General features: G+C 64.5%; 1 protein-coding gene and 1 pseudogene across 1 annotated transcript; both read right to left on the bottom strand.

Annotated features, from left to right (window-relative positions):
- Positions 1-1,626: 1,626 nt before the first annotated feature.
- Positions 1,627-27,123, bottom strand: PRRT4 (proline rich transmembrane protein 4). The gene is made up of 4 exons (XM_067535693.1): positions 27,014-27,123; positions 15,145-16,078; positions 12,835-12,966; positions 1,627-4,242 (listed from the first exon to the last, which is right to left on the bottom strand). The coding sequence occupies exons 2-4, from the start codon at positions 16,013-16,015 to the stop codon at positions 2,309-2,311; spliced, it is 2,937 nt and encodes a 978-aa protein (XP_067391794.1). The 5' UTR covers positions 16,016-16,078; positions 27,014-27,123; the 3' UTR covers positions 1,627-2,308.
- Positions 8,488-10,242, bottom strand: LOC137145094 (adenylate kinase 8 pseudogene; annotated as a pseudogene).
- Positions 27,124-27,947: the final 824 nt, after the last annotated feature.

The raw sequence follows: 27,947 nt of genomic DNA, 5'->3' as shown, positions 1-27,947 counted from the left end.
AGTCCCTGGGTTCCCAGCTGAAAGGCAAAGCGCAGCAGAATTTAATATTAACGCCCTGCAAGATTCTGCACTGCTGACCTGCCCAGCAGCACAGAGCTCTGCTGTTCTCATTTCACTGCTAATTGCTGCACTCCCTCGTTAATCCCAGCAGCACCGCTGAGCCGTGGAGCCCGGAAGCACAGCCAGAGCCTGGTGCAGGGGAGCGAAGGGCTGCCCAGCGGTTCTCAAACTGTGGGTCACGGCCCCATTTTAATGGGTCTCCAGGTCCAGCGTTAAGACTTGCTGGGGCCTGGGGCTGAAGGAAAACCCAAGGGCTTCACCCTGGGGCGGTGGGATTCGGGCTCCCGCCCCGCCCGGGGTCAGGCAGTAATTTTTGCTGTCAGGAGGGGGTTGGGGTGCAGTGCATTTAGAGACCCACTGCTCTGCCACGAGCTTGCTCCCCGCGGTCGCAGCACTGCCCCTGGCTCAGCACCCAGCACGTTGGACGGGAGTCACAGCCCTCTGCAGGGCCTGGCAAGGGCTCGGCTCCCTCCCCCACGGGCTGTGCTTGCTGTGCCATGCCGCAGGAGAGCGTGAGCGCGGCCACAGCGGGTCAGAGCAACGGTCCGTCCAGCCCAGCGGCCCATCTGCCGACAGGGGCCAGGGGCTTCAGAGGGAACGCACAGAACCGGGCCCTTATCGCCTGGCCCAGCCCGTCGGCCACGCCTGTCCACAATGAACAGACGTGTGCAGGAGAGCGCGCTCGCCCGCCTGCACGTGTGCCCACGCCATAGCCCTGTGCCAGGGAGACTAGTTCAGCTCTGCCGGGGGCGACGGGGCTCCGTGCCCTGCTTGCCCGCGCTCCGGCGGTGGCTGTGTTGTTCCCTCTGGCCGGGGTCCGAGAGGTCCATTCCCTGCCGGGGGTGACGAGGTCACACTGGGGCAGTGCGTGCTCCTCTCCTGCCCCGTGGAGCACCGCAGGCGGGTGCTCAGCCAGGCCACGATGGGGCTGGTCAGCTGGCGTGACTCAGGCAGGCGGGCCGAGTGCTGGGCGCCCTGCACCCTGCTGTCACCTCCGGAGCTCCAAAGGCAGCAGGCATTTGCCCACAGCTGCCACCAGGGATGGCTGAGCCCCGCTGAGGAGCAGCTCCCCTGCACCCCAGCATTGGCCCCCGGCTTCCCCCTCACAGCCCCTGCCTGGCTGCGCTGCCCTGCAGGAAGCGACCTCAGGTGGGAGGGTGGCAGGAGCCTGCCATGGCGACCTGGGGCAGCTGGCTGCTTTGGGGGCCCAGGGAGCCCTCCCCCTTCCTGCCGGCAGCCCAGGGGAGCGTGGGAGCGGTGCAAGGGGTCACCCACGCGCCTGCGCTGGCACGGGTGTTTCGCTCTGACACACTCGCAGTGGGACGGGGGTGGGGCTCGGCCCGAGCCCCATGGAGGGGTTCTGGGTTCCCAACGCTCGCGGCAGGGAAAGGCTCCAGCCCCAGGGGCCCCATGGCTGGCTGTGCCCAGGGCCGTCAGAGTGGGGCCCAGCACACGCACGCACACACACACGCACACACACTCCCCCCCCACCCCGCTGAGCTAGGCCTGGCTACGTGGTTTAACCATTTAACTCCCCCTCCCGGTACCCGACAGGAACCCTGCTGCTCCTGGTGATAAAATACTTTATTGATCGGGGGTGAAGGGGGGGTTCCCGGGGGCTGTCGCTGCAGCTGTTGCACAAACCACAAACCTATTTCGTTGCTAATAAAGGGGAAAAGTCTGGGCCCGGGCCCCCGCCCCACCTGGGAATGGGAGATGGCGAGGGAGGAGGGCGTTAGACAGGCAGCAGGTGGATGGGGTGTGTGTGTGTGTGGGGGGGGGTTCTTTAATACACACTGAGCCACCTCCAGGGAGCCTGGGCCAGAGCCAGGCAAATGCCGGGCTCCCGGGGCCCCCTTTCCAAGGAGCTGTGGGGCCAGGCTCAGCCAGGAGCCTGCAGTCCCTCCTCATCCCAAAGCCGGGGGGGGACACTGGGGGGGGGGGCCACAGGGGCACTGGGGGGGGGGCACTTGCACATCTGCCCTGGCTCTAGGCCCCCGGGACGCTGCTGGTGCACATGACCCGTGCATTGGGGCTGGACAGATGGGGACTCCCCCCCAGACCCATGAGGCAGGAAGGACCCTTTGCCATGGGGCGGGAGAAGGAGGGGGCAGGGCCCGTTGCCGCCTAGCACCACGGGGGGAGGAAGGGGGCGGCGACTGGGCACGTCCATGCGGGTCTCCTCTGGCGAGGCTGGGCCCCCGGGGGAGGCGGCAGCAGCTGGGCCGGGGGCCGGGGCCCCCCCCCACTACAGCTCGATGGTGTCGCTGCTGACGCTGAGCGCGTCGATCTGCCGGCACACGTCCGTGAACTCCTCCTGCAGCACGGCCGCGCCGCCCGCCGGCTGGGCCAGGCGGTCCAAGGACTCCTGGGAGGCCTGGGCCAGAGGCAGGTACGGCCCCCCCGGCGGCGGGGGGGACCGGCAGGGGCTGTTCTCGCCCGGGCCGCGGGGCAGCTTCTGCTGGTAGGCGAAGGCAGGCGCGTGGCTGGAGCACAGGGCCTGGGAGGAGCCGTCCAGGGACAGTTTGTCGGGGGAGCCGGAGCAGCAGCTGCTGCCCCTCCACGGGCCCGGGGAGGAGAGGGGGGTGTCAGGGGCGCTGGTGTCTGGGGACACGTCCCCCTCCCCGTCCCGTCCCTCAGGCAGGGCCGTCTCCAGCCGGCCGCAGGAGGAAGTCCGGCACAGGCCGCGGCCGGCCGGCGTCTCCCCGCGCCCCTCGCCCTCGTGCGGCAGGGGGCTCTGGCGGCCGAGCGACAGGCTGCTGGACCCGGCCAGGGCGCCGGCCGCGTGGAAGAGGCTGGCCGGGGCGAGGGCCTCGTCAATGCTGCGCCGGAGGTCGATGGGCGACGGGGGCCGGAAGTCGGCGGTGGGGTCCCCGTCCAGGGCGATGCTGACCACCGAGGAGGCCGGAGAGCCGCGGCCACGCTGGAGGCGCGTCTCCGAGGCCCCGGCGGCCCCCGGACTCCTGTGGCCCCAGTCGCCCGGGCCCACGTCCTCGGCCAGGGCGTAGAGCGGCAGGAACTCGGCCTCGCTGCGGGCGATGGTGTCGCAGATCACCAGCTTCTCGCGCTGCGAGACGGCCCACGTGAAGTGCTGGGGCAGGACGGGGCCCTTCATGGGGCCGGGGGCCGGGGGCAGGCGGAAGAGGGCGCCCCAGCAGCGCGGGCAGGGCTCCTCCTGGGAGCAGAGCACCGGGTACAGGCCCACCAGGGCCAGGGGCAGCCCGGCGCCCACCTCGCACAGCCGGCAGCCCAGCTGCAGCGACCACCACGGCCAGGGCCCGAAGAAGCCCGGCGGCAAGCCGTAGCCCAGGGCATGCAGGATGGTGTAGGCCTGCAGGCCGGCGCTCAGCAGGGCGAAGCAGGCGGCCAGCAGGGCCGTGCGCGCCGCCCGGCGCCAGCCGCGGGCGTCGGCGAAGGGGCAGCGGCCCGGGGGCTCGGCGGAGCTCTTCAGGTCGTAGATCTGCAGGGCGTCCGCCCGCCCCAGGCAGTAAAAGCCCAGGAAGGCGAGGGAGAGGAGGGCGGCCAGCAGGGCGAAGGCCCCCCGGGAGACCAGCAGCAGGAAGGGGAACTGGCGCAGCAGGTCCACGGCCAGGACGGCGCCCACGGCCACGAAGAAGTGCAGCAGCACCAGGGCGGCCAGGAAGGCCGGCTGGCGGCAGCGGGCGCGCGAGAGCTTGAGGCGGGAGCGGCTGGCGAGCAGCAGGAAGGCGACGGCCAGGGCGGAGGAGAGGCAGGGAAAGGGCAGGTCGTGCAGCAGCAGCGAGGCGAAGGCCGGCAGCCGCTCCTGCTGCCCGTAGGCGTCGTAGAAGAGCAGGAAGGCCCGGGCAGCCCCGGCCACCAGCAGCAGCAGGTCCAGGGCCACGAGGAAGGAGCTGCCGGCCGGGCAGCGGAAGGGGAGGCAGGCCAGGCTCAGCAGGGAGAGCAGGACCAGCAGGCTGAAGAGGGAGCCGGCCCCGTACACGTGGGCTTCCCAGGCCAGGCCCCAGTCGGCCATGGCCGTGTTCCAGTCCGCGTGCAGCGTGACGAAGAGGGGCGGAGAGGGCAGCAGGTGGGGCACCGGGGGGGCCTCGGGCTCCGGGGAGGGGGAGCCGCATTCCTCTGGCTTCTCCGGCGAGCACCTGGGCCAGGCAGCCAGAGCCCCCTCGCTGCCAGCGGAGGAGCCGTGCCTGCCAGGGACCGGGCCTGGGGACGAAGGAGACCGAGAGGCCGTTAGCAGGGGGTGGAGGCAGACCCAGCGCCCGGGCACCAGCACCGGCAGGGAACGCGGATCTTCACGGCCAGCCGTCGTCCTGGTCATGCCCAGGAAGCCCACCCCATCCCGCCTCTCTGGGCCAGGGCGAGGAAACGCGCCTGTCGCACAATCCCAGCGCCCCACGGAGCTGGAGAGCTGCCTGCCCTGGGCACGGGTGGGACCACGAGGGGAGCGCCAGGGCAAGGCAGGGTCGATGGAAACAGCCCTGCCTGGGCACACTGCCCCTCCGCCACCCACACAGCACGCGTGGGCCCCAGTGTGCACACACGCACACAGAGCATGCACCAGCCTCGCACACGCACCCACAGAACACACACCAGCCCTCAGTGCGCACAGACACCCACAGAGCATGCACTGGCCCCAGAGCATGCACACGCATTGGCCCCTAGTGTGCATGCACACACCTTGAGCATGCACCAGCCTTGCACACGCACCCAAAGAGCATGCACTGGCCTCACAGCGAGCATATGCATGCACACAGCACGCAACAGCTTCCCAGTGCACACACCCCCCCAGAGAGTACACACTGGTCCCACAGCACACCCCCAGAGAGTGTGCATTGGACCTACAGGATGCATGCACACAGAGCATGCACGATCCCACAGTGCGTGCACACACACACACACACACAGAGCATGTATCGACTCCAGAACACACACACACAGAGCATACCCTGGCCCCCCAGTGCGTGGACTCATGCACACAGAGAGCACACGTGTCCCAGTGCGCACACACGTACACACACGCACCGTTGCACACACACACATGCGTGCATGTTTGCGAAGCGTCACCTAGGAGACACTCCTACTTGAGACACTCCCAAAACACACGTGCAGATGCCCCTGTGGGTACTTGCACCGGGGCCCACTGGGCGGAATGTGTGTGTGGGGCGGGGGGGGGGGACACGGAGATGCCTCCGAGTGAAAAGGGCCCAGATCAGGTCAGGACAGGGCTGCGGCTACATGCAGGCGCTCAGGGCGGGCTGCACGAACATGTGCCCTGCAGAAGCGCACACACAGACATTCCCCCCCCCCCCCCGCCACCCCCATCGAGCACACACGGACACGCACGCATCCCTGAGGCTGGAACCGCCTGGCTGGAAAACAGACACCCAGGGACTCTCTGTTCTGGAGATAAAACATGAAAGCAAACAACCGCTAATCCGGGGGCCCTGGGGCCGGAGCAACGGCTCTGGAGCCGCTGGGAGAACGCGCGTGGCTGCAAGCCGCTTGTGGGGAGCCGGCTGGCTGAGCCTCCCAAGAGCTCGGGGGGCAGAGGGGGCGTCAGTGCCGACTGCCAGCGGGGCGCTGTGCCAGCCGCCTCTCCAACCCAGCAGGGACCGAGGCCTGCGATGCACAGGGGGGCACATGGGGCTGGCAGGGGGCCCCTCAGACAGCCGCGTGGTGGCCCCAAGGCTGCAGTGAGAGCCAGCGCTCCTCGGTAATGGGTCGCAGCGCTGCACTCAGCCGTCCCTGCAGAGAGGACAGCCGGGTGCCCCCTTCGCCCTGCAGGGACAGCCCCAGAGCTCCGACCAGGGGGCTGAGACGGGGAGGGCAGACCAGCAGCGTCAGTCTGGGCTGGCCGGGAGACCTCCCAGCAAATGCAGGGTGCTGGGGGTGCAGTGATCCATAGACACAGCCTAGCGGCTTCTCCCCCTGCCTGAGGGGGCTGAGAAAGGCCTCGGCTTTGCAACTGCCTTGGAGCAGGCAGCACCCGCGGGCCCTGGCTGTGGGCGCGGGCGGGGGGGAAGGGAGGCTGGCGGGGCTGGGAAGCTTTGCTGGCAGCCCCACTGGGCTGGGCCTGGGGCCGCCTCTCCCCGCTGTTTGCCAGGGGCTTCTGCAAACACAGCGGCTCGCACAATGGCCGGCCCTGGAGCGGGCACAAAGGCTCCACGGGGCCTGGCTGGAAGCAGCATTTCCGCCCCGGGCGGTGGGACAGATGCCAATCAGCCAGCGCCCAAATGCCAGCGCTCCCAACAACTGGGGCTGACCGAGGAGGAGCCACCCCCCGGCCTGCCCCTTGGAGCTGGGCTTTCTGCTCCCCTGCCCCTCGCGGCCCCTCTCTGGGGCTGGGGCAGCCCCACGCAGCTGTGCAGGGGACCCCGGCCCGCCCCTGCACCCGTTCGTTTGTTCCTCCCTCATCTAATCTGGGGATTTACTCCGGTGCAGATCAGCACCCGGCTGCCCCTGCAGCGCCGTCTTTGCTGGATTTGTTCTGGCATCTCTCAATACCACCGCACACGTTTGCATCACCGCAGAGGAATTTGCCGCGGAGCCGGCTGTCTGGGCCCCGGGGCCGCGCTGCCGTCAGGGGCGTGGAGCCACCAGCTGGAGTCCCAGCCTGGCCTCGGGGTGGCCGGGTGCTCTGCTATTCGCATGCTCCTGGCCATGCCACGGTGGCGGTGGGACTCGCCCCGCTGCAGCCCTCTGTCCCCGAGAACGGCCTGGCCCTCGTTCCTGAGGCTCTCCCAGACACAGGGATGGAGCCACGGGCTGGGCTCAGTCTCCTCACCGACCCCAGCCACAGAGCAGCACCATCCCACCGCACGTTGCTCCTGCTCCACTGGCCACGAGGGCCCTTGGCTCTCAGCTGCCCCGGGCCAGGCTCTGCAAAAGACAGCGCCCAGCCAGGCCCCCCTGGGGCGAACCCGGCCGCAGCCTAAGGAGCTGGGCGATGCCAGGCTGGCCCCGGCAGGGGAGAGCACAGGGAGGAATCATGGGTGAGGGGCGAGCTCCTCTGGGGGCCTGGCTAAGGAGCTCCTCCCAATGGGGTCCCCCCACAGAACAGAGGCTGCAGGGGAGGGTCTCCCCAGGAAAGGAAACCAGGGAGGATGCATCTGGGGGCAGAGGCTCCGGAAGGGAGGAGCTGGGAATGCCAGGCTCCGCGGTGCCTGGTCCCAGCGGCAGGAACAGCTGCAACGCCAGAGCTGAGGAATGAGACGCGGTTCTGTGGAAGGGGCGCCAAGGTGTGACCTCCGCAAGGACCTGTCCCCAGCGGCTGAGAAGAGGACCTGGATACAACTCAGCCCCTTGCCCCTCCAGCCAGGCGGCGGGGCTGCAGGCCGGTTTGTGCAAGGAGCCGCCTTTGGGTTAAACAAGCTGGACCCTGAAGGGGCAACGGCTCAATAGACATGAGCTCGTAGGACTTGTTAAAAGCCCGCTAGGGGAAACTGAGGCAGAGACTTAATTGCAGCGCTGCCCCCCACCCCCGGAGGCGCTCCAGGAGTGAGGCCCCCATTCCATATGCTCAGTGCACTTCCAGTCCAATAGGGCTGGATGGACAAATGGGGTCTGCCAAGACGGCAGCAGGCCGGGCCAGAGAACGGCTCCGTTACGAGGGAGGCAGCTTCCCGGGCAGCCCCCAACCCAAACCGGTGCCAGGCTTTCCAAATCTTCTCCCCACCAAGCGGGCTCAGCTCCACTCTCCCGAGAATCCCCTGCCCAGCACCCAGACACCACGGCAAGGGGCATGCTACCAGCTCCCAGAGAGCTGGGCACAACCGTAAGGACATTGGAGATCCACGGGCCATTGTGACCATCTGGTCTGGCCTTCTGCATAACACAGCCAGAGACCTTGGCCCCGGGGAACCGGAGCGGGTCTGAGTACCACCCCACCCTGCCCCTCCATGTGCAGATGCCTGGGTTGAGCAGAGATCCCGGCAGCCCAGCTCTCACGCGGGAAGCGGCGGGATCCCGTCCTGCCCGAGGGAGCTGCAGAGCCTGGCCTGGCCTCAGAGGGAGAAGATTCGTGAGGGGGCAACAGGAGAACATTGGGCGGTTTTCCCCAAAGCCTCCGACTCTTCAAAGAGTCCTGCTCTTCAAAGAGCACCTGCTCCAGAGACCCCAAAGGCGACAGGGACCCCCACTCTTGCAGCGGAGAGATGGGGGTCAGCAAAGTGGCAGGGACGGCGGGGAGGGAGAAGGGGAACAGGCAGAGAAAGATGGACTGGGTGGCCAAGGGTCCCAAACCCAGCACGTGCAGACCCGGCTGGCTGTTGCCGGCCCCTCATTGACACCAGCTGCTCAATCCCACTGAAAAGCCATTCGATATTTTACCCCCGTTCTTTTTCTGGGCTGGGGGCTGGGCGGGGAGGCTGGATCTACGGAGAGCCCAGTGGGGGTTATTTCCCCCCCCTCCCCAAACACCTGGCTCTGCTAAAGGAAACGACCCCCAAATCCCATGCTAAAAGCAAAATATTTATTTCCTTGCCCCCGGCAGCCTCACCCGAGGTTATTTTCAGCCCCCAGTGGCTCCGGGGAGTGTTTGGGATAAAGGGGCTGTGGTTTCCCGGCAAGGCTGCGCCGGTGCCCGGCAGGCACTAGACCGAGCGGGTGGGCAGAGGCCGGATAAGGCAGCTCTCGATGTACTCAAAGACAGTGTAGGGGTCTTGGTCGGCATTGACATAGACGGCGTCCTCGTAGAACTCCTCCAGGTCCGCCACGTGCCGGCTGTACAGATCCACCAGCAGCTCCAGCTGCTCCACCGCGTCCTTGGGGTTCTGCCGCAGGCGCTGCCGCATCTCGGGGCTCAGGGCCGGCTTGTACATGTGGTGGTACCGCTCGCCTGTGACGGGGTCCGTGGCCCTCTGCGAGACCCGTTCCATGAGGACCTCCACGGGCAGGGTGAGGAAGAAGACCCGGTTGGGGACGAAGCCGGCGTTCTGCAGCATCTCCGCCTGGTCCACGTCGCGCGGGAAGCCGTGCAGCACCCAGCCGAAGGACGTGCAGTCCAGCTGGCCCAGCCGCTCCCGCAGCACCTTCAGGACCAGGTTGTCCGCCACCGGGCAGCCGCTCTCGAAATACGGCTTGATGAGGTCCCCGAGCTTCGACTTCTCGGCCACGGCCTCCTTCAGCAGCTGCCCGCAGCCCACGTTGGCCACGCCGTACTTCTGGGCCAGCAGGGCAGCCTGCAGGCCCTTCCCGCTGCCGGGAGGCCCGCAGAGCAGGACCCGTGGGGTGAAGGGGGCAGCCGAGCGGGGCTGGCTCTCCACGAACGCCAGCACCTGGGAGAAGACGTCGGGGCAGGGCTGGTCGGCGTTGACGGTCCTGAGGTTCCCCTGGTAGGTCTGGAAGATGCCCTGGATGCTGCGGTGATGCTCCAGCAATCGCCGGGCGGTGGCCTGCTCAGAGCAGCCCTCGGGCTGCACCAGGCGCCGCGCCACGGCGGGGTCGGCCGGCCAGTCGAAGGTGGTGTGGTAGACCTCCTCGCTGAGCGGGTCCAGCCGCGTGCCCAGGTGCCGCTCTATCAGCACGGCGTCCGGCGCGTAGAGCGCCACCACGTGCCGTGGCACGATGCCCGCCGTCTGCAGCAGCAGGGCTTGCTCCCGGGTCTGGGGGAAGCCATCCAGGACCCAGCCCTCCCTGACACAGTCCGCGTCCGAGAGGCGGTCCCGCAGCAGGCCGACCCAGAGCTCGTCGGGGACCTGCTCCTGCCGCTGGTGGTAGCTCTGCGCCTCCTGGGCCCGCACCAGCGTCTTGTTGCACAGCAGCTTCCGCTGGCTGAGGTAGGAGGCGTTGAGGTGCTTGCAGAGCCACATGGCGATGGTGGTTTTCCCGGCGGCCGGGGGGCCCAGCACGAACACCCGGGGCACGTGGTCGCTGTCCTGCTTCAGGTGGTCGATCATGAAGGTGATGGGCTCCTCGGGCTGGTGGATGAGGAGCGCCTCCAGCAGGTTCTGCATCAGCTGGAAGATGTCGTGCTTCTCGGCGTACAGGGCCATGGCGGGGGGGCCGCGGGGCTTGGCAGCCACGGCCATCTCTCACCGGCGGCTCCTCGGAGGGACTCCGGCCCCGGGTTCCAGGGTTGCCCAGCAGTGGCCTGTGACATCACAGAGCACGGCAGAGGTGGGCAGAAGGCGGGCCCCTGCTCGGCGGAGCAGCAACCCTGAATCCTCCCGCGGGCCATGGGCGGAGGCTCTCTTCCCGCCGCCAGGGGCTTCCCGCACCAGCGCACAGCGCAGCAGACCCACTCCCAGCTGCCGGGCCGAGCTCACCAGGAAGAGACGCTCCCCTGCTCCCACCCGAGATCGGGGCCTCCGCAGCCGCAGCGGGGCTGGAAATCACAGGGAGGCCGTGCCAGGCGCAGGACGAGGGAACGAGCGGCCGTGCCAGGCGAGAAGCGGGCCATATCCGCCTGGATGTGCTGCCCCTCCCGGGAGGCAGAGCCAGGGACACGGGGCGGGAGAGCTGCTATCCTCATCCCCATCCAGATCCATCCGTCACCTCCACGCAGACGGTGCTTACCTGGCCTGACAGGCTGCCACCAAGCATTTCTCTGCTCATTCTGCCTGGGGCGTCGCTCGCCCCTGCCTGCACCTGCCGGGGAACATGCCAGACAGAGACTAATGCTGCCTGGCACCCGTCAGCCTGGGCACGGAGGAGACGGGCAGCTCTCCCTGCATCTCCCCGCGGGATGTGACAGGCGGCCCCGGCCCACCGCAGGCAGCCGAGGGACCTTCAAGGGCGCAGCTTCTCCAGGTCCAACCGTGCCCAGCAGCTCCGCCATGGCTGTCGCCAGATGGCGCCCTGAGTCCTGGCCCCACCGTGCCGCAGGCTGACGGGGCGAGGGAGTGCGGAAAGGGGGTTGGGGCAGAGCAGGAAAGGAGGCGATGGGGGGGGCAGGAGAGGGGCCGGGGGAGCGGGTGGGGAGGCTGAGGGCGGCAGGATAGGGACGGGGCGCAGGAGGAGCATATTGCACGCGCTCTCACCACACTTCATTGCATAACCCTCCAGAGGCAGAACCCCTCCGGCCGGCTTGGCCTGGCCCGGCCCTTTCCAGAGCCAGACACAAAAAGCCCCCCGGGGCTGGCAGGGCGAGGGGTGTGCGCCCCAGGGGGCTGGCAGGATGGCCAAGACCCTCCTGAATCCCTCCCCCCACCAGCTCTGGGACTGGCGGGTTTCACGCAGCACCGGGGGTCTGAGCTCTCTGCACTCAGCAACGGCCCCGCATGGCCCCTCGGGCGGGGGGCTGGCCAGGACACCGGGGTTCTCTCCCCAGCCCTGTCAGACCAGCAGCTGCAGAGGCCAGCGAAAGGAACCGGCTGGGCAAGAGGCCCTGGTCACAGCGTGGGGCCTCCTGACCCCAGGCAGCTCTGCAGACCCAACTGCATTCCTCTCCCGGGGCCGCTGGCTCCCCACCCCCGCCTGGGACAGGACACCCCAGGCAGCCGCCCAGCGAGGGGGTTTGGGCACCCTGCTCCAAACACCAGCCCCTGGAGCCTAGTCCTGCCCCCCCCGCACACGGGGCCAGCCAGCAGGGACCCCGCGAGTTCCCCCACCGGCCCCTCTTTGCACCGCTGCGAACCGCAGACAGGCTATGGAGGCCGGCAAAAATATCCCCACGATGCACCTGGCCCTCGCGCAACCCTGCCTGACCCCCCCGGCCCTCGCTCGCCCTGGAGCCCCTCCGCCCCGCTGAGCCGGCTCCGTCAGCAGGGTGAGGCCAAGATAGCACCGAGCTCCCGGGAAGCTGCCCGCGCCCAGCCCCGGCTCAGGGACCTGCCCCAGGGCGGATGGCAACACCACGCCGGGGCGCAGCCGGAACTCAGCCCCCTCGGCACGGTCACAGGCCTGGCAGCGTTAACCCTTGGCACCCCCACGTCTCAGCCCCCCCCCACCCCTCCCCGCTCTCTGCCTCATGCCCCTGGGGTGGGGACGCAGGGCGAGGGGACAGAGAGCCCCATCCATCCCCCAGGCCAGGCTGGGGGTCAAGTCCATAGTCCACGTGTTTTCTGCGGTGTGACCGAGAGGGGCGGGGGGGCAGGGCCCAGCCACCTGTACCAGAGCTGTACGTGTGCCTGTATATCCGGCGGGGGGAGATCAGGGCACTGGGGGGGTGTTGGGACGAGTATCAGGGCACTGGGGTCTCACGGGCACACTAGGGGGTGCTGGGGTGTGTACCGGGGGGTGCGCTGGGGGGTATCTCACAATGGCCAGTCTGTCTGCTGTGTGTGTGTTGGGGTGTGCGGCAGTGCATCATTGGGGGTATCAGAGGGATGCATGGAGAATGTGTGTTGGGGTGTGTGTGTCGGGGTGCACTGGGCTGTGTGTCGGGGTGGGGTGCATTGGTGTCTGTGTGTCGGGGTGCACTGGTGTGTGTGTGTCTGTGTGTGTGTCGAGTGGGGTGCATTGGTGTGTGTGTGTCGGGGTGCACTGGGCTGTGTGTCAGGGTGGGGTGCATTGGTGTGTGTGTCGGGGTGCACTGGGGTGTGTCGGGGTGGGGGCATTGGTGTGTGTGTGTCGGGGTGCACTGGGCTGTGTGTCGGGGTGGGGTGCATTGGTGTGTGTGTGTGTATTGGTGTGTGTGTGTGTGTGGTGTATCAGGGGCCCCCTCTGCGTGGTGGGTGGGGGAGAAGGGCTGCATGGCGGGTGCTCTTCTGTGTGTGTCGGGGTCCTGGATGCCCCGGCGTCTGCCCGGGCTGAGCGATGCAGTGGGAGGGGCTCAGAGGGAGGATCTGGTTTGGGGGCCACCACCGCCCCCCCCGCCCAGCCCCCCAGCAGAGGTGAGTCAGCACAGCGGCTCACCTGGCTTGGTGGCCCGGGGTGGGGAGGGGCTGGTGTCCCGGGGCTGGTCCCAGAGGCTGCGGGTGCTGTTCCTCTCCTCAGGCACCCTCCTCTCCTGGCGCCAGTCTGGGGGCAGCGTAGGGCCAAAGAAACCTGCAGGGAGAGAGCAAAGGCCGGGCCTGGTCAGACTCAGCACAGGGACCCCCCCACATCCACACGGAAAGGGGGAGGGCTCGGCTCGGACAGAGCGGGAGAACTGACCCCCCCCCCCCCCCACACACACACAGGGGCTGCCGGGGACGAGCTCATTACGTCCCTTAAGGATGCTAATACCAGCATGACCCAGCTGCGAGGATTCCTACAAGCCAGGCCAGCTCAGCCGGCGTTGGCCAGCCTCTAACCTGCTGTGCTGCTGACACTGCGTGTGCGTGGGTCGCCGTGGGTGTGATACAGCGGTGTGCAAACACCTGTGCGGTGCCACTGGCGCGTGCACCCGCACGCTCAGAGTCGTGGCGGCACGGACGGCTCCCCGAGGGGCCAGCGCCTCCCGGGAACCCAGGGAAGGAGCCAGGATGGCACCTGTGAGTCACCAGGACATGCCTTTCCCTGCCCATGTGCTGGGAGCTGGTGTTTGAAACAAGCCACAGGGCAGACAAGAGGCAGCCTCGCGTCCCCATCTCGTCTATCCCTGCGTCCTCCCGCTGGCTCAGCTCATCTACCGCCGAAGCTGTGAAACAAAGGGCTGAGACCCAGCCAGGTGCCGGGTAACCCAGAGACCGTACAAGCCGCAAACGCGGCAGTTCTGCTGAGAATCTGACACCGACGGACTTCACAGCCATTGGTCTGCAGCGGATTGCTTTGGCCATGTAACATCTCTGCTCGGTCGGTTCTTTCCTTTCGTAATAAACCGTTCGTTTTACTCACTCAAGGACTGGCTGGCAGCGTGGGATTTTGGGTAAGAGCCAAACCTGCATTGATCTGGCGACGTGGCTGACCCTCGGGGGATCAGGGGAACGTCGTGGTGAAGGGAATGGAGTTTAAACAACTGGTCTGTTTACTGGACCCAGGCGCTGATTGGGAGCCAGAGACTGCAATGCAATAAAGGGGGCTGTGTGTGTTTTTGTTGTAGCTTCTTGATACCCAGTGTGGGGGATCAGACGCACCGTTTGTGATGGGTCAGGGAATCTAGCTGCAGTGCCACCCGCCAGAATCTGCTCCTTCTGCAGCCTGCCCCGACCTCGGCATTTCCAGATGGGCTACCCTAGTCACACCCTGCAGAATGGCCAGGCACGGAAATCCCCAGAAACCCTGGAAGGGCCCCCCACGCTGGGGGCAGCTGGCCCTGCTGCGTCGAAGGGACGTGGAGGCAGCTAACTTGGCCCCTCTCGCTCGCTCACCCAGGGGGGCCATGTCCTCCTCTGGGACGGGGCCGTGGAGCAGGGGAAGGACAAAAATGGCCCCTGTGCCCCCCATACACGGACAGCGCCCCCACTCCAGCCCTTGACACGTGCCCAGGCCCTGACTCTGGGCAGGGGGTGCTGGGGGCCATGCGGCCCGTGGGCTCAGCGTGGGCTCTCCGGGGGCTGGGGAGCGCTGGTTCCAGCCCTGGGGCTGTGTGGTGCCCCCCTCGGCTGGCGGGGAGGGGGGACAAGCTCCCAGGAGCTGCTGCCGGGGCCGCTGCCCGCTGAGGCCTCCAGGAATCTGGGCCCCAGGACAGGACAGCACCTGACAGGGGCCGGGCTACGCAGTCCCGCGCTATGGGTCTGAGGCCGGTGTCTGTGCTGCAACCCCCCCAACCCCATGGCTGGCACTGGGTCAGCGCGGGCACCTTCCAAGGCTGGCCGAGCCAGGGGGCCCAACGACCGGCTGGGTCAGCGCGGGGAGGGCCCTGCAGGCCGGGGGGCCAGACCCCAGCTGCCCGTCCGGGCCGTTCCGCGGCACGGGGACCGGGAACGAATCGCCCCCCAGGCAGGAGTTTCTGTGCTCAGACCACCTGGGGATGACCGTGTCTGTGCACACACGTGTGTACACACCCCGCGCCACCTCACACCCACACACGCAGCCCCTCACACTCACCCCACACGCAGCTCGACACACACACACAACCTGGTTTAAAAAGCCAGGGGTGACCGTCTCCCCAGAGCTCTGCTCCAGCTGCACCCAGGCAGATCTCGGGACATGCCCTGCCCTGCGGTGCACAGGAGGTCGGACTCGGTGACGCTGCGAATGCACTGACCTCGTCCCAGCGCACGTCTAGGGGCTGGTGGCCCAGCTGGGGGGCCGGGGCAGGGAGGAGGCGGGGGGCGGGTGGGGAGCACAGCAGATACTCACTGGAGGTGCCCAGCTTGCTGGCGAGCTCCGAGATCCCCGCTTTCAGGCCGGGGATGAGCGGGTACTTCCTCCTGGTGCCCAGGTCCTTGCCCCCCCGGGCAGGCAGGACGCCGGTGGGGGGCGCGCCCATCTCTTGGTCCAGCCCCGCCGTCAGGTCGATGTTGATCTTGAACTCCAGCTCTTTGCTGCGCCCGCGGGGGGAGCCGGCCAGGCTGGGCTGCCTGGCGGCCGGGGACATCGCCTCGGGCGGGGCACCCGGCCCGGGTGGGAAGGAGGAAAGCTGGGCCGTGGGTGCCAGCTCCAGGAACTCGGACTCGAAGGCGGTGCTGCTTTGCAGGCGGCCCCCGGGGCTGCTGCGGAAGCGGGGAGCCGGGGAGCCGGCCCAGCTCCCGGGGCCACGCTGGGAAGCCTCAGGCGACGGCTCGTCCGCAGAGCCCGTCCCCAGCCACCCCGAGCCGGGCGCGGATGGAGGGCCGGGCAGGGCCTCGCCGGGCAGCAGCTCGGTCCGGAAGCGGTTTGCAGGCGTCAGGAAGCCGGTGGAGGGGATCAGGTCCGCCATGTCGGCGGGGGGTAGGTCCGCGAGGGCCGGCTCGGGGCTGGGGCTGGCCGGCCGGAAGCTGCCCTGGCTCCGCACCTTGATCTTGAAGTTGAGGCCCAGGTTGAGGGAGAGCACGGGGTCCTGGCCCCGGGCCGGCAGCTCCGACGCCGTCAGAGGGGCCTTCCGCAGGGCCCCCTGGGGGGCGGAGGGGCCCTGGGCCCTGGCACGGGCCCCAGCTCCAGCAGGCGCCGGGGTCTGATGCATCTCAGCCAGGACACCAGGGGCCGAGGAGTCCGGGGGGGTGAGGCACAGGACAGCCAGCAGGGCCCACATGGCCACGGTCTCGGCGAGCGGCTGCAGGCGCGACGTCAGCGAGGGGCGGGAGCCAAGGCAGGCCTGGGGAGAGGGGGCAGGAGATCGAGCGTTAGCGTCACCCCAGCACAGGCCAGACAGCCTGGAACCAGGGGCTGGAGCAGCCCGGGCCCCACCCCATGGCAGCCGGACCCAGGCCACGGGCCCAGTGCATCCCCTCCCCACAGCCCACTGAGAGAAGGAAATGTTCTTCCACCCAGCCCACAATCGGCCTATGGGACTCCCTGCCACAAGATTTCCCTGAGGCCGAAGCTCCACAGTGGCCTGGGTGTCGATCGGGAGAGTGGGGCCGGCCCAAGGCATCACCCTGGAGAGGACTGGAAACCCCAGCGCCCCAGGGGAGGCCCCAGTGCTGCCTGCGGGTCCGGAGGTGCCTGGGCTGGGGTAGATTGCCTGTCATTGCAAAGCGGGGAGCGGGCAGATTCCTGCCCTGTCCTCTGGAGACACCAGTGGCAGAGGTGGGAATCCCGGCACGGTTAACCCTCTGTCTCCCAGCAGAGCTGACAGCCAGAGCCAGCCCCCACTCCCGGCACTGCCCCCGGCCATCCCTCGCCTCAGCCCTCCGCTGATCTCAAACAACAAGCACAGCAACAAGCTGGATATGCACAAGGATAAATGGACACAAATCAGACATAAAAATAATAATATCCATAAACCAGTGGAAGAACACTTTAATCTCCCAGGGCACACTGTCACTGACCTGAAAGTCGCCGTACTTCTCCAAAAACAGACTTCAAAGAGAAACTGCTGAGTTAGAAATGATTTGCAAACTTGACACATTCAAACTGGGTTTAAACAGAGATTTGGAATGGCTCTCTCATTACAAAAGGTAAATTGCTTTGCTCCCCCATTCTTACCTCCTACTCAATGACTGTCATTAGCCCTCAAGTACCCGGCTTTCATCCACCTCCCGCATTGCTCTCTATGCACTTGTATATCTCTGTTTCCTATTTACTGTATCATTCTACCTCTGCATCTGACGAAGTGAGCTGAGTCTCACGAAAGCTTATGCCTACAAAAATTAAATTTGTTAGTCTTTAAAGTGCCACAGAACTCTCGTTGGTTTTGGAGCCCCTGAGTTCCCCCAAGCGTGATGCTCAGAAACCACCCGCGCCGCTGAGCCACGGCCAGGAGCCGGGCGCGTCTGTGACCCACCGGCTAGCACAAACGCGCCAGTGGCACCGTGGTATTCACAGCCCCTGAGACAGCCGGTCCCGGCAGCTCTCACTGCTGTCCATCCCTCCATCCCAGCACACATCCTTCCCTCTGGCTGGCTCCTGCAGGGTAAACTTCTGAGCCTGACCAGCAGCCCGTGCTCTGGGACCCTCCCACTGCGCAGCCTGAGCTGTGTCCACACTGCAGTTGGCAGCCCCTTAGCCCAAGGCAGCGGGCACCAGCCAGCCAGGGGCTTTTACCGCTGTGTAGACAGACTCGAAAGGCCAGCGAAGGCAGTCCCAGGCAAAACCACGGAAAAGCGGCTACAGGATTCAATTAATAAAGAGTAAGGCTAGGGTTACATCCACTGCCCTTCAGCACAGCTTTATGGAAACCAGGTCTTGTCATACGAAGAACATAAGAACGGCCACGTTGGGTCAGGCCAACGGTCCAACTAGCCCAGTGTCCTGTCTGCCGACAGGGGCCAGTGCCGGGTGCTTCAGAGGGAATGAACAGACCAGGTGATCACCAAGCGATCCATCCCATCAGCCATTCTCAGCCTCTGGCAAACAGCCATCCCTGCCCAGCCTGGCTAATAGCCACTGATGGACCTGTCCGCCATGACCTCAGCTAGGTCTCTCTTGAACCCCGTTATAGTCTTGGCCTTCACAACATCCCCTGGCAAGGAGTTCCACAGGTTGACTGTGCGCTGTGTGAAGAAATACTGCCTTTTGTTCGTTTTAAACCTGCTGCCTATTGATTTCATGTGGTGACCCCTAGTTCTTGGGTTATGAGAAGGAATAAATAACACTTCCTTGTTCACTTTCTCCACACCAGTCATGATTTTATAGATCTCTATCATATCCCCCCTTAGTCATCTCTTTTCCAAGATGAAAAGTCCCAGCCTTATTAATCTCTCCTCATAGGGAAGCTGTTCCACACCCCTCATCATTTTCATTGCCCTTTTCTGTACCTTTTCCAATTCCAATATACATTTTTTGAGGTGGGGTGACTTGATCTGCACACAGCATTCAAGATGCGGGTGTACCATGGATTTATATAGAGACAATATGATATTTTCTGTCTCATTTTCTATCTCTTTCCTAATGATTCCCAACATTCGGTTAGCTTATTTGACGGCCGCTGCACATTGAGTGGATGTTTTCAGAGAACTATCCACAGTGACTCCAAGTTCTTTCTTGAGTGGTAACAGCTCATTTAAACCCCATCATTTCATATGTAGAGTTGGGATTCTGTTTTCCAATGTGCATTACTTTGCATACATCAACATTAAATTTCACCTGCCACTTTGTTGCCCAGTCACCCAGTTTTGTGAGATCCTTTTGTAACTCTTCACAGTCTGCTTTGGATTTAACTATCTTGACTAGTTTTGTATTATCTGCAAATTTTGCCACCTCCCTCTTTACCCCTTTTTCCAGATCATTTATGACTATGTTGAACAGCACTGGTCCCAGTACAGACCCCTGGGGGACACCACTATTTACCTCTCTCCATTCTGTGAACTGACCATTTATTCCTACCCTTTGTTTACTATCTTTTAACCAGTTACTGACCCAGGAGAGGACCTTCCCTCTTATCCCATGACAGCTTACTTTATTTCAGAGCCTTTGGTGAGGGACCTTGTCAAAGGCTTTCCGAAAATCTAAGCGAACTACATCCACTGGATCATCTTTGTCCACATGTTCGTTGAGCTCCTCAAAGAATTCTAGTAGCTTGGTGAGGCATGATTTCCATTTACAAAAACCATGTTGACTCTTTCCCAGCAAATCATCAGGGAAGAGTCAGTACCAGGCAAATGGGTTCAAACGACAGTAAAGAACAGAATTATCAGACACATAGAACGAACCGGAGCTCTTTCTTTGAAGAGATTACAAATGTAGTCAGTAAAGGCAGCTGCGTAGATGTAACACACACAGATGTTTGACTTTGCACTGCTAGGCGTTCTGATTACAAAAATTAGCACCCGACAATATCAATGGAGCACGTTAAATGGATTAAGAACTGGCTGACCGACAGATCTCAGAAAGTCATTGTCAAAGAAGAAACACCATCGACTGGGGGAGAGGGTGTTTGTACAGGGACAGGCCGAACGCTTGTCAACATTTTCACCAGTGATCTGGAAATAAATACAAAATCGCTGCTGACACGATGTGCAGATGACACACACATTTGTGGAGTGGTAAGCGAGGAGGACAGGGCGACGGCAGTCGGGATCACTTGATAAGCTGGCCCCATTCAAACAAAATGGGTTTTTAATACAGCCAAATGCAAGCTCAGACATCTAGGTACAAGGACTGCCAGCCACACCTACAGCGTGGGGGCCCGTGTCCTGGAAAGCAGCGACTCCGAAGAGGATTTAGGGGTCACAGTGGACAAGCAACTCAACCTGAGCTCCCAGTGCGATGCGGGGGAAAAAAAGGCTAAGGCGACCCTGGGCTGTATGAACAAGGGAGCAGTGCGTAGGAGCAGGGGGGGATTTTACCTCTGTATGCGGCGCTGGTGAGACTAAGACTGGATTTTGCGTCCAGTTCTGGGGTGCACATTTTTAACAGGATGTTAAAAATTGCAAAGGGTGCAGCAAAGACCCCCAAAAATGAATCGAGGGCTGGAGAAAATTCCTGCCAGGGGGAGACTTAAAGAACTCAATAAAAAAAAAAGGCTGGAAAGGTGACTTGGTGATGGTATGTAAGTGTCTCCAAAGGGGGAAGATACCCAGCACTAAAGGACTCTTTGATCGGACGGAGAAAGGCAGAACAAGAACCAGGGCCCAGAAGCTGAAGGCAGGCGAGTTCAAATTAGAAATAGGGGACAAATGTTGAAGAGTGCAGGGTGAGTAGCCGGGGGGACAATCGGCCAGGGATGTGATGGACTGTCCATCTCTTCGGGTCTTCAAAGCCAGATGGTGCCTTTCGAGAAGACGTTTAGCCAAACACAAGTTACCGGGCTCAATACCGAGCTAAGGGGATGGCCTGTGAGACGCAGCTCAGACTAGATGATCCAAGGGGCCCTCCTGGCCTCAACCTCTACGAAGCTATAAAGAAAGCGTGACAGTGGAGGTTGAGATTTTCAAAACAGGTCACTTGTGGCGGCCGTGTCTTAGGAACCCCTTGACCAAGCGACCCCAAATTCGCACCACAAACTGCACGGCAGCCCTTGAACTGCTACACCCGTTTTCAGGCCGCTCTGACGACGCAGGATGTAAAAATTTCAGCTTTCAGCAGAAAGACAGTTGCAACCCTAAGAAGCCCACAGCTCCAGTCTGTCTCCTGCCCCTCTGTCTAGCCCCCGGCTCTGCCTCCTGCGCCTGCTCTGCCACCTCCTCGGCAGCTGTACAAGCGCTGATCACCGCCAGGCACGGCAGATACCTTGGAACATCTGAGCCTGGCGTTCACGCAGCTCTGCCACACGGTGCAGCTCCGCTCAGACGAAAGAGCCTCACACACAGCGTGGGGGGGGGGGAGCCTAGCACCCGGCAGCAGCCCAGCCCCAGAGGGGGAGAGACCCTGGTGCACCTAACCTCCTATGGCGTTAGGGCCCTTGGCCACCCTGGCCTGCGTGCTGTGTCGGGCACTCAGTGGGTTTCAGGGGATGGGGAAGTGCATGCCCTCCGAGCCGACTGTCCTGGGAGAGCAGCCCCTCCACGGCGCGGCCCGCGAACCCTGGCGTCTCCCGCTAGCCCAGCCCCAGGGCTCCCCCTGCCCGGCGGCCGGGATGGAGAGCGACAGGTGGACAGGGAGGGCTCTGTGCTCTCACCCCCCGCCCTCGGGAGCAGCGTTCACTCCCCCTTTGCTCCAGCGCTGCTTGTTACACGATGGTGCAGAATCAAAGGGAAATAAAGGCAAACCCAGGTGCCTGTTCTCTGCACGGTGCCTCTAGCTGGGTGCAGGGGGCATCTACCAGCCGGGATCTGTCCCGCTCTGTGGCAGCCCCTGCACGGGGGTGAAGGACCTGGAGCCAGCCAGGGTTACCGCCTTCGAAATGCAAACAGCCCCGGCACTCCCCTCCCCACAAGGAAACCTGCTGCAACCCCACCCCCACCCCAAGACAACTCTGCAACCGTCCCCCCCCGCCCCCCCCTTCACCAGCCACTTCTAGTATCTCTAGAGAGATAACACCGACAGACAGGATTGAGAGCAGCGTTTTCTTACCTGGCCGGCCGGCCTTTCTCCAGCCTTTCTTACCTGGCCGGCTGCTTTGTTTGTCTCCGTCCTCGCGGAGATTATGTTTTCATGGAGTCACATTCCCACTACAGACGTGACTGCGAACGGTTTGGAACTTTGTACCTAAAGAAAACCCCTGGGGTCTGTTTCCTGAATTTGGATTTGCCGTTTGATTTGGCCATTTCCAGCGATTTCTTATTGTTAACAGCAACGTCGCAGCATCTTGGGCGGGACACGGGAACTCTGAACACCAGAGAGCCCAGTGCAGGGTGCGAGCCATGCAAAGCTTTGGACCCCCGGGGAAAAACCCAGCAGATTAAATGATTTTTTTCTGGCAACTGGCAAATGCATAAAGAAACCGGCCAGGCAGAACAATGAAGGGAGAGAGGTGCGTGCGGAGCCCAGGGCGGGGATCTCAGGGGGCTGCAAGTGGGGTGTGAGGGGCGCTGGCAGAGCTCAGGGCTGGGATAGGGGGTGGGGGGCTGCTGGGCGGGATGGGGGGGAGCAGAGCGCTGTGGGGTGGGACAGGAAGGGCAGGGAAGCTGCAGGTCAGGATCCAAGTGTGTTGACTAGTTTGTGACAAAGCCTAGAACAGGGACGTCCCCTCTGGGCGCTTGAACTGGCTCCTGATGTGAGGAGACAGGACAAGTCACCGCAGCAGACAGAGGCCTCGAAACGAAACCCAGCTCAGCACGCTCTGTGCATCTCCGAGCGGAGCCGCTCCATGCTGCGTGTGCGTGCGTGTGCGTGTGCACGCAGCAGGTGGGTCGACGCGTGTGCATGCACGCCGTGCACGCGGGCATGAGTGTGCATGCACGCCATGCACGGGGGCGTCTGCTCGTGCACATGGAGTGTGCACACACGTGTCCGCCATGTAGCCCCCCAGAGTCCTGAGCCTCCTACCTGCAGTAGACGCCCTCCCCCTGCACCCAGCCCCACTGGTGGGGGGGTCTCAGTGGGGCTCTCTGGAGCAGAATCTCCATCTCTACCCTGGAGCAGGTGGCCAGGGTGGAATCCAGCCCTGCTGCCCGGCACGCCCTGCAGATCGATTATGGGGTGGTGGGAAAGTGAGGCTGGTTTCTTTGCCTGCCCCACCTCGCAAAGGGCCCCCACCACTCAGAGGGGGTCTGCACCCCAGCAGCCTCTTGTGTCTGTGCTGCCCAGCTTAGACCCAGCGAGGGATGAGCCAGGTGCACCAGACCCCTTGGGCTGCTGTGTGTCTCCCCCCAAACCAACCTCCCCGCCAACGCGGTTGGTACCTTCCCGCAACCCCAGCCGTGCCCGAGCCACCGGGCCAGCGCCCGAGCCACCCTGCAGCGAGGGGGCGCAGGGGAAGAGAGGGCAGCTCCAGATCCCTGCCCGCAGCAACCTCCCCTCTGTGACCCTGCACAGCTGAGCCAGACGCCGCAGCAGCGACCGCAGACCACACTGAGCCGGAGGACGGTCCCAGGGGCTCCAATCTCCACGCGATGGGCGACCCCATCGGGCGGGGGGAGACCTGCCCCGCACGGAGCCACGCGGGCTCTGGAATCTGCCCACCTCCCCCAGCCGGGGCTCTGCCGGCACCTCTGCCCCACGAGAGATCTGCTCGCTCCTAGCCCAGCGCCCGGCTGCCGCTCTCCCCACAGACGAAATGAGCACACGGCGGCGCAGGCCCAATCTTTGTGACAGGCCCTGTCTCCGCAGCACCCGTCCAGAGCCTCGGCGGGGACAGATGTGATGTGACAGGGCCCAGCGCGACTGGCCCCCCCGACAGCAGCAACTCAAGCAGGCAGGTGCAGAGCAGCGGGGCTGGGGGCCAGTTACCAGCCACCCCGGCCGGGCGCAGGGACCTGCCGGGCACGGAGGCAGGGCTGCAACCCATCTGGGTAGGGCGGGCACTGACTGCCCTGCCCCCAGCACCTTGCTCTAGTCAGGATAACACCAGTCAGGGCAGGGCCACGGAGCCATGGGAGCCCCCGGGCAGGAACCAGAGTCCTGACATGGAACAGCGTGGGAGAGACCCGCCCCCTCCCGTGCCCCTCAGGATCCCCTCAAACCCCAGCTCCTCCCTGCTGCCCCATGGGACCCCCACATCCGTGCTCCTCCTTGCACTACAGCCAGAGCAGCATCAGATGAGCGGAAGGGCGGGGAGAATACCCTGGCAGCCATGCACGCACGCCGGTCCTGCCAGCCCCGGCCCCAGCCCTGCCCACGCCGTGCACCTCGCGGCTGGCACTGCAATTCCAGACCATCACTGGACACAATCCTCCAAATGCGGCCTCACCGGTGCCCAACAGAGGGGAATAATCACTTCCCGTGACCTGCTGGCAATGCTCCCACTAACGCAGCCCAATATGCCGCTAGCCTTCTTGGCACCCAGGGCACACCGCTGCCTCATATCCAGCTTCTTGTCCACTGTAACCCCCAGGTCCTTTTCTGCAGAACTGCTGCCTAGCTCGTCGGTCCCCAGTCTGTAGCTGTGCATGGGATTCTTCCATCCTACGTGCAGGACTCTGCACTTGTGGTTGTTGAATCCCACCAGATTTCTTTTGGCCCAATCCTCCAGTTTGTTTAGGTCACTGTATCCTATCCCTGCCTTCCAGGGTATCTACCACTCCCCCCAGCTTAGTGTCATCTGCAAACTTGCTGAGGGTGCAATCTACCCCATCCTCCAGATCATTAATGAAGATGTTGAACAAAACCGGCCCCAGGACCGACCCCTGGGGCACTCCGCTTGTGACCGGTTGCCAGCTAGACATGGAGCCATTGATCACTACTCATTGAGCTCTATGCTCTAGCCAGTTCTGTATCCATTTTATAGTCCATTCATCCAACCTATACTTCCTTAACTTGCTGATAAGAATACTGTGAGAGACTGTATCAGAAGCTTTGCTAAAGTCAAGGTATATCACGTCCACTGCCTTCCCTACATCCACAGAGCCAGTCACCTCTTCATAGAAAGCAATCAGGTTGGTCAGGCATGACTTGCCCTGGGTGAATCCAGGCCGACTGTTCCCGATCACCTTCCTCTCTTCCTCTTTGATTCCACGGCTCGGCTCAGCCCCGGGAACCGGCGCTGTTCAGCTGGAAGCTCCCAGGGGTGCAGCTGTGATACCCAGGGGAGACTCCTCACCGAGGCTGCAGGACGCAGACAGACTCTGTGGCTCTCTCAGGCTCCAGCACCCGCAGCCTAGCCCAGCCCGGGCCGCCCGCTGCCCCCACGCCCTGGCCTGGCCTGGCGACTGCAGACAGAGGATGGGAGAAGTCCCTGCCAACAGGGCCTGAGAAAAGCAGCAGCCTGGGACCATGGGGGCTGCTGGGAGACCAAGTGAGGGCAGGGGCCCAAAGGGAGAAGCAGGAGCCAGCGGGGAACCTGGGAGATGTGGGCACAGGTGCCCATGACACCCGCCTTTGGCCCCAGGCTCTGTGTTGGGCTGGCGACTGCGGCAGATGTGCCAGGCGTGGGAATGGAGGAGCCGCACCCCGTGGCCACAGGGGTCATCAGCTCCAAGAGCCAGGCCGCCCCACCCAGCCCCACCCAGGGAGCAGGCAAGCCAGCCCGACAGTGCGCGGAGACCAGCCCCATACGCCTCGACGCACCATCCCTGCCCGGAGAGCTCGCCACCGCAGCCCTGCCTGACCGAGCCGGGCTCCCCGCAGACACAGCAGCAGCCCCCACAAACCAGCGGGGAATCGGGGGCACATCCCCCCCCCATGTCTGAGCCCAGGGGGAGCCACTGCATGGCCAGCGGGGCACAACAGAGCCGGGGAGGAGACCAGACAGCCGGGAACGCTGGCGGGAGCGAGAGATTCCCCTGGACAACCAGGAACCGGGGGAGACGCCGCACGGGAACAAGCGGCCCTGGGAGGCGGCGAGCGACAGGGAGACGCCTGCCCCCGGCACAGCACCAGCTGATGCCCCCAGGGCTCAGACCCCAACGGCAGCGTGCAGGGGGCTGGACCCACCCCACCACAGCCCCGTGGGTCACTGTGGCACAGCTTCTCCCGCCAGCAAAGACTCCCCAGCCGAGATACACCGGTCTGACCTGCGGCCTCTGCCCCGCCGCTGTACCCCCTGCTCCGGTCCCTGCCAACCCGCAGCCACCCCCGGGGAAGGGCCAGCCTCCCTACCCCCAGCCCCCCTGCATGTCCCGGGGACTGAGCCATCTGGGGCCCCAGCCCTGCCCCATGGCGAGAGAATTTACACCCCCTCCCCCCACTGCTCGCACCACAGCGTGTGTCGCTGCTGTGCGCTGGCGCGTGCAGTACACAAGTGCTCACACCCTGTGTGCACCCCGCTCCATAACATGCACGCACTGACACACCATAAAGCACACACGCAGCGCAACCCCCCTCGTGACACCCCCCCCCATAACGCACACATAACACCTCGGTCACACAATGGTGGTGAAACCACACAGCGTCTCTCCCACACACCATGCAGTGTCACACCTACCCCCGCCACACACACAGTGTCTCACACACACACCATGCAGTGTCACACCTACCCCCGCCACACACACAGCAGCTCACACACACACACACACTTCAGCATCACACCCCCCACACAGCATCTCACACACCCCTGTACACACAGCCTCACACACCCAGTCACATGCTCTGGGCGGCTGGGACCAGAAGGGCAGCTAGAACCTTTTCCCTCCGTTAGTGCCCCTGGCTTCCCCCCACTCCCCGCCCCCAGGGGGACCCCAGGGCTGGAGCAAACACATGGCCCCCGCTCAGCTCCCCGGTGAGCTACAAAAGCACAGGCCGCAGGCGACAATCCTGAGCTCATCACGCACTGAACCCCCGACCCACTTCCCAGCAGAGCGCCCTCCGCAACGGGCCCAGCCAGGGGGTCACCTGCTCCCCAGGGCCCTGGCCGGTGGAATGGAGGATGGGGGGCCGGGGCTGCGCTGAGTCCATCCAAGACTGCAGCCTGGCACCGGGCAGGACATCCCCCTTGGCTCCCCGCAGTCCTGTGGTGCCCAGCTGTGTGTGTGTGTGTCTGTGCCCGTGACTCTGTGTGCGTGTGTGTGCATGTGTGACTGTGTGTGTGTGTGCACCTGTGCATCGGGGACTCTGTGTGCATGTGTGACTGTGTGTGTGTGCAGAACTGTGTGTGTGCGTGTGTGACTGTGTGTGTGTGCGCACACGTGTGACTGTGTCTATGTGTGTGTGTGCACGTGTGACTGTGACTCTGACTCTGTGTGTGTGTGTGTGTGTGTGTCCTCACTCTCCGCTCGGCTGCTGCTGTCCCCTGAGCCTCTGTTAGTATTACACACGCATCTGCTCACTCAGCCATTTGCTTGGGCACACAGCCCACCGCTCACACACAGGCACTTGTGCACACACATGCACACACGTGTGCACCCTCACACGCGCACACCTCCCCCTCCCCTTTGCCAGGACTGCCTTGAAGGGGCAGGAAAGGCAGGGACCGGGCGCCGGGTCCCCTCCTCCATCCCCACCGCCCCGAGCCCAGCCCGGCCGCCCTGCCGCAGGTGCGGGGGGAACAGCCCCCTCGGCCGGGGGGTGGGGGGGGTCACTCGATCGCCCCCCAGGCCCGCGGGAGCTTCCCAGCGCCGGCATCCCCGCCGGGTGCCCCGGAGCCGCGGGGCCGGCCCCAGCGCTCGCTCACCGTGTGCCGGGCCCGGGAGCGACCCTCCGCGCAGCGTCCCCGCCGGGCTGCGGCCGAGGAGCCGCCCAGCCTCCGCCGCCGCCTCCACCGCTCCCGCCTCCACCACCACCACCACCGCTCCGTGCCGGTGCCTGCGTCTGCCTGCGAGCGCCCCGGCCCCGCTCTGCCGCCTGCCTCCGCCCGCCCGCCCGTTCTCTGCCGCTGCGCCCCGCCCCGTGCACTGCACACACCCACCGCCCCGTGCATTGCACACACCCACCGCACACCCTCCGCTCCGTGCACACACCCACCGCCCCGTGCATTGCACACCCACCGCCCCGTGCACACACCCACCGCCCCATGCATTGCACAACTCCCACTGCCCCGTGCACACACACACCACCCCGTGCATTGCACACCCACCGCCCCGTGCACACACCCACCGCACACCCACTGCACACACCCTGTGCACACCCATCACCCCCTGCACACACACACACACGCACACGTCCCTGCCCCCTGCACTACACTCCCCCCACACACCACCCCATGCATGCACACACTCCGATACACACACCCTGCTCCTCACACACACATGCACGCCCGCACACACGCATGAGCACAGCCCCCTCCTCCCGGGTGCCCCACACGCTTCCTGCTGAGCAGGCCCACATAATCCGGGGGGTGTGTGGGAAGGGCTGGCCTGGGAAGGGTTAACTCAGCTCCCTGCTTATCTAGCAGAGCATGGGCAGGTTCACTCCAAGGGAATCCCTGGCCCTGGGGCTGATGTCCTGGTGGGAAGGGGCCGAGGGGACCCCTGGGTCACAGCCTGCGGCCCTGACGCAGACCAGGTGCTCAGCCACAGCCACCGGCCCATCTCCAAGGGCCCTGGAATGGAAAGAGTTAACCCATGGTGGCCCAGCCAGCCAGGCCAGGCCAGTCAGCCAGAGGCAGG

The sequence above is a fragment of the Emydura macquarii genome, unplaced genomic scaffold (assembly GCF_026122565.2).
Source record: "Emydura macquarii macquarii isolate MOO-44397 ecotype Brisbane River unplaced genomic scaffold, CSIRO-AGI_Emac_v2 contig_380, whole genome shotgun sequence".
Lineage (NCBI taxonomy): Eukaryota > Metazoa > Chordata > Testudines > Chelidae > Emydura > Emydura macquarii.
Note: the sequence above shows the minus strand (reverse complement) of the source record. Positions and strands in the feature narration are given on the sequence as shown.